Raw genomic sequence first — 6,426 nt, 5'->3', positions numbered from 1 at the left:
GACATGTACCCCATCGAAAACTTCTGGGTCATACTCGACCGGCAAGCCAAGAAACAACCAAAAAAACCAACTTCGAAGAGTGATCTACTCCAATTTTGAAGCAAGAGTGAGCGAAAATTCCACAATCTAAAATTGATGAGATGATTTTCACGATGCCCCAAAGGATCCTGCATGAAGCGAAAGGAGATCTACTAGATATTAATTAAATTATGAATATATCAATTCATGTGAATATGACTGAAAAATTTCATTTTTTTTCGGAAAAGGTGGTGTCTATTTACTTGTGACCACGCTGTGTATAAAAGTATTTTAATTTGAATGAGTAAGAAAAAATAATTTGTAAAAGCTTGTAATAATAATGGTTTTATTTTTGTTTTTTTTTGTATTCAACAATAATAATGGTTTTATTTTTTGTTTTTTTGTATTCAACATGTGTAGTTTAACATGGAAGATTTAATGCCATGTAAATTGTTATTGTATTTAATTATTGATGATTCCTTTATAATGTGTTTTCAGCTTGTTATGGGGTGATCTCTGTACCCAGTGAATCATGGAGATGTCGACGATGTGAAAAACAGAATGTTGATGTAGTGAGTTAAACAAAACCATTACCACATATAACTTTCTACAATTTCAACATCTACTTCTACATTTATAAGTACTTTTTGTTATAAACTAGAATGAGCAAGAGCTTTGTAGGAGATAGACTCTTCTTTAATATTATTAGTCACTAGAGGGTGTAAGGTACTTGTAAATAATTTCTTATGCCAGCATTTTACCACACATTCGTCTTTCTTGTATACTAACTATAGATATGTAACAAAGTAGTGCATCTAATATTTAGGTTTACTTTTAAGTTAATAAAGATTTTGCTGTACTTAGTTTAAAAACAATACTAAAGAACAAACAATTAATTTATTTGCTGATGCTTTAGAACTGGAGAATTATAAATATTTTAATGCATGAACATAATATTTTGTATTAATAGAAATAAAGCTGATATTTTGTGAAATGATTTTGTTTTCACTTTCCCAAAGGAATGTTGTTTATGCAGTTTACGGGGTGGAGCATTGAAGCCTACAACAGATGGAAGATGGGCACATATATTGTGCACTCTTCTGATTCCAGAAGTTGTTTTTGAAGATATCTATACAAAAGAACCCATTAATGTCACTCGAATTACACAAGAACGTGCAAAATTGGTAGGATGTTTCAAATCTTAAGTGTTTTGCTTTAATACAGCTGTTACTGGTTTCTCAGGTTACAAAAATTGTGAGCTTATAAAATTATAATGAAATGCAAAAGTGTGAATTTGGAAACTGTTAGAATGACAAAAATGTAAGATTTCCCTTCCAAATAAAAAAGTGTTATTTTTTCTTGTTTTATTTCCCTTAGTATTGTGTCATTCTTGTTTCAGCAGAAGTTGATAGTTTCTGTATTCTTGTGTTTGATTTTTTAGAGGTGCTCATATTGTAAAAGGATTAGTGGCTTGTATGGACACAATAGTGGAGTATGCATCCAGTGTTCATCTGGAAAATGTATAAATGCTTTTCATGTAACGTGTGCACATGCAGCAGGTGTGATGTTTGAGACGTGTGATTTCCCAGTGAACATTTATATTACTTGCACGCGTCACATACGAAAAAAGAATAAGGTAAGGATTTCATTATTTTTAACCCTATTGCTGTGGGCAGGTTAAAGACTGCATGTCATGACCATCTAAAGAGTTATTTTCAAAATTTTATTAAATAACTTTACTATTATCTGTGTCAGTGGAATTGACATCAAAACACAGTGTATAATTCAAATTTTAATATTACATGTGTTTTAATTTCTTAATTTAAAAGGAAAGATAAAGAAAAAATGCTAAAAATCAGTTTTTGTTAGTCACATAGCACCTCCTATTGTCTTATTGCTCAGTTTATATTTTATTATGCCTATTATACAACATGTACAGTGGTTAACAAATTAGAAACTCAAATTTGAGATATAGATAAGCTAGAATATAAAATAACCTCCCACCCTTTGATTAGCTGAGATGTCAATATATTTAGCTAATCTACTAGAGTGGCTCCTCCCACTACTCCATTCTTTTGAAATCTCTTGTCTAGTTCCACCTATTTCTTTTGATTAAGTGTTTACTACCAAGAGAAAGAATAGTTTCCTGTGTGTGTGTGTAAATCTGAGTCTTTTGTAAATAGCTTGAAGGAGAAAGACATAATTTTGCTGAAACTGTTGAAGTGTGATGACTCTGAACAGATACAAGGTTTTTTAAGGTCATATATAGCTTGTTTAGAAATCAGGTAAATTACAGGGGTTTTGTGTGCACTAATATTGTAATTTGATAATTATTTTGTTTTCTAAAATTTATATTTGAAGCCTACAAAAATTAATAACTCTTTACCCTCCACTCAGAAGAATAAATGAGGCTTACAGCAAGGTTTAGCACTAACTATGCATGTGCATGAGCACAAAATATCATAACACTGCAAGTACTTGAAATCTTTGTTGTTGTTTTTTTTAATTTTTTTGTCTTATTCTTCTGTGTTTTAATAAAAATAACTAAGATTTAAGCACTTGTGAATTAATAGTATTTACTGGTTGATGAATAAGATTGCTCAAAGGGAAATGGGATTTTATAAACATGAACACATAATATTTTTGTATGACTATACGGTATTCTGCTTAATTCCAAACATCGCAGATAGATGACCAATTTTCAAACTTTTGTGATATTTATTGGATTGGCTTTGAACCATATAATAAACATTTTCACAGATTCAAAGTGCAATATTATTACTCTGTAAACACTGTAGGATACATAAGCTGATAAATTTGTATGTTCTTAAAACAGGAGTCAAGTCAGCTTATTTCTTTGTGCATGCTTTGTTGCTTTTAATTACAGTGTCACGTAAACAGTCTAATGAAACAAGCAGTGATTTGTTGCTTTATTTTCAGCAGGTTTCTATTTTCAATTTGACCAACCCCATGTTGGGAGAGTTAAATAAAAAAACTCTACTGTCAGTTAATTTGCACACAACAGCTATATTTTATAGAACATAAATGGAACACATAAATACAAATAATTTATTTGATTAAAAGCTTGGGCTGGATGTGGTTAATGATTAGCATGCTTGGTCCTGAATTAGAATTCAAGGTCTTCTGACTTAATAGTATAAACAATTAGTATAAAATAACTATAGTATAAAATAGTGTTAGTATAAACACATATTAAAAAGCATGACAAATATTTCTAAGTATTGAAAATCATTTTTTTCATAGATATGTGTACTCTAGTTTTGCCTACTAAGACTGACACATGTAAGGTAATGATGTCACAAAAGAAACTTCTTTAACCAATTTTATTAAAATTAGTTTTTATTGTAAGTTATTTGTTTTGCAAAGCATTGCTATAAGGGGTAAATAATCATGCTTGTAAATGTTTTAAATACATACATAGTTCAGATAACTTTTAATTATCAAATCTATGTTGAATCAGACATATTTTATTAATACTCTAGGAGAGTGACTTCCAACCTTATTATCAACCCCCCCCCCCCAATGAATAGCAAAGGTTTTTTTTTTTTTGGTTTTTTTTTCAGCAAAACTATATTCCACCTGCTATTTTCTCTGACTCTACAGACTCAATTTGACTGACCTTGTAACTACTATAAAAACATGCATGTGCACATTGTTATAGACAATTATACAGTATTTACTCTTACAGCCTAAGCTAACTGGTTTTTTCATGTAGTTTCTTTTGACCCTTTCAGAATATGGTGATAGCTGTTTATTATGCTGGTCAGCTTTGTGTGAACTACAGATTGAGTTACCAGCATGTTAGTGTTGAATTACACAAAGGTGCTTGAACTATCACACGCTGTCATTGATCACAAGTATTTTGGTTATTTATTTCATTTAAAATTACTTATGATAAGTATATAATTTTTATATTTTAGTTACTTTTATAATAATAAATATGTAACACATTTATTATTATGTATTTATTTTTAATATGAACGATGTTTGATTGAATTTGTATTAAGAAATATGCATGACTTGTAGTATCAGATATGTGTTGTGTATAACGAATTTGTTATATATTTATTTTAATTTCAACGTTTGTTTCGAATAATTCAGTGCCTGACAAAGCTAGCTAATTGTATGTACATTGACTTCAAATTAACTCGCTGGATATCAAGGAGACTTTGAACTAGGAAGACCATTTTAGGCTATTTGTAAGTTAGTGAAATTTCAGTTTATGAAACGTGGTTGGTAATAATTAATCGTAATAGTTGCCATTGTAATTTATACTGTTGTATATATATACTAAAACGTATGTGTCAAAACAAAAACGGTGTGAATCAATCTTGTTGGTAAATAGCGTAAATTAAATGAAATATCGGCATATTTCTAAACACTAAATTCAGAGTACAGTTCAACTATTAAAAGTTAAATTATTTAATGCAACTTTGGATTATTTCAAATTCTCAATACATAACATAATAAATTTGGGGCTCATGTTCAAGATTTGAATCAGAGACAAAATTTGATCTAAATTGAATTTATATTGATCAGTGCCAACAAGATTTGATCATGTCGGATTATCAAGATTTTCTTGTACCACCTTCCCTAAGACTGTTAGAAAAATATAACAAAAATGCTCAAAATTGCTAAAGTTCTAGAACTAGAAGTTAAAAGATGAATGAGAAAAAATGAACTAAAAAGGGTATTATCGAAATACTAGTAGATGATAATTTGTTGCCGGAGGAAGCATTAGAGGAACACTCTAGTGTCCCTACTAGCCAGTTGTAGTTGAGTGATAAAGATAAGTTAGAGATCCAGCTAAAGCTGAAACAACATGAACTTGAACAGGCTCATACTGAAGCCGAGAAAGAGAGCGAATGAACTCGTATTGAAGCCGAGAACGAACAAGCTCGTATTGAGGCTGAAAGAAATGGAAATTAGACTCAACATTGATCGAACAAAGCAAAATGATAACTTTGAGCTTAATCGATATGTTAAAGTACCACCATTTAATGAAAATGAAGTTGATAAATATTTCCAACATTGAGAAGGTTGCCCAAACCATGGAATGGCCCACCAAAAAAGGGTCATTATTATTACAAAGTGTCTTAGCTGGTAAAGCGCAAGAAGCTTATGCTGCTCTCTCTCTAGAAGATTGTACTAATTATGGTAAGGTTAAAGCAGCTATTCTCAAAGCATACGAGTTAGTACCGGAGGCTTATCGCCAAACGTTTAAAGGTTATCACAAACAAGATAATCAAATTTATATGGAATTTGCCCACAAAAAAAGAGCTTTATTTTGATTGATGGTGCAATTCTATGCATATTGGCAACTGTTCAATCCACTAAAGTTGAGGATTCTTCCAAAAAATCCAGCTTGTCTAGTTCAGGATAAAACTTCTTCAAAACAATCAAGGCCTGTCTGCCATTTCTGTAAAAAACCTGGTCATGTTATGTCCGATTGTTGGGGTTTGAAAAAGAAGAAAGAAAAGCAGGCAACACCCAGTGCATTTGTGTCCATATATGGACATAGTTTCACCAGATCACCCAATATTGTTGATATGGCCACTGATATAAAGGTTGATGTAATCAGGGAGGAATTTAGACATTCATAATATTTATTTAGCATTAGACCTAGTTTCGGGACCAGTTGTAATTGGGGTAAGACCTACTCTGCCAATTAAGAGTGTATCTTTATTGTTGGGAAATGATTTGGCTGGGAAAAAAGTTGTTGCCAAACCTAAAATGGTTAACAAGCTGATCACTGTTTCATCTAAGGATGATGATGTAGTTGAGGAGAATCCCAATGTGTTTCCCTCATGTTCTGTGACTCGAGATCAGGCTAAGAAATTAATCCAAAAGCAAAGGATAGACATGGAATCGGGGGACAATATTATAGAGTTGTCCCAGACAATTTTTGTTGCCAAACCTAAAATGGTTAGTGAGCCGATCACCGTTTCATCTAAGGATGATATTGTAGTTGAGGAGAATCCCAATGTGTTTCCCTTGTGTTCAATGACTCGAGCTCTGGCTAAAAAATTTAGCCAAAAACAAATGATAAGCATGGATTCAGAGGATGATACTATAGATTTGTCTCAGACATTTTTTGATAGGATAGGGATCTCGTGAATGATCATCCTACTGACAATACCTTGGTGAGAGACAACAATGGACGTGAAGGATCTGATTCACCTAGTGAAGTTCCATTTAGTAAAAGTAAACTGATCACTGAACGAGAAAAAGATTTGCAGATCACTTCACTATTTAAACACACATTTCCAAAAGATGAACTGAAGAAAATTCCAAATAGTCATTTTTTTATAAATGGTGTGCTTATGAGGAAATGGAGACCACCAGATGTGCGAGCTTCAGAGGACTGGGCTATTGTTCATCAAATCA

General features: G+C 31.7%; 1 protein-coding gene across 1 annotated transcript in view; it reads left to right on the top strand.

The window, feature by feature from the left end:
- The window catches only part of LOC106478374 (lysine-specific demethylase 4A-like), an 88,656-nt gene that overhangs the window by 59,511 nt on the left and 22,719 nt on the right, over positions 1-6,426 (top strand). The window contains exons 13-15 of the mRNA XM_022381968.1: positions 517-590; positions 1,038-1,202; positions 1,460-1,654. Of these exons, the coding sequence (XP_022237676.1) occupies positions 517-590; positions 1,038-1,202; positions 1,460-1,654 (434 nt within the window). The remainder of the gene's footprint in view (positions 1-516; positions 591-1,037; positions 1,203-1,459; positions 1,655-6,426) is intronic.

Source organism: Limulus polyphemus, unplaced genomic scaffold (genome assembly GCF_000517525.1).
Source record: "Limulus polyphemus unplaced genomic scaffold, Limulus_polyphemus-2.1.2 Scaffold205, whole genome shotgun sequence".
Taxonomy (NCBI): Eukaryota; Metazoa; Arthropoda; class Merostomata; order Xiphosura; family Limulidae; genus Limulus; species Limulus polyphemus.
Note: the sequence above shows the minus strand (reverse complement) of the source record. Positions and strands in the feature narration are given on the sequence as shown.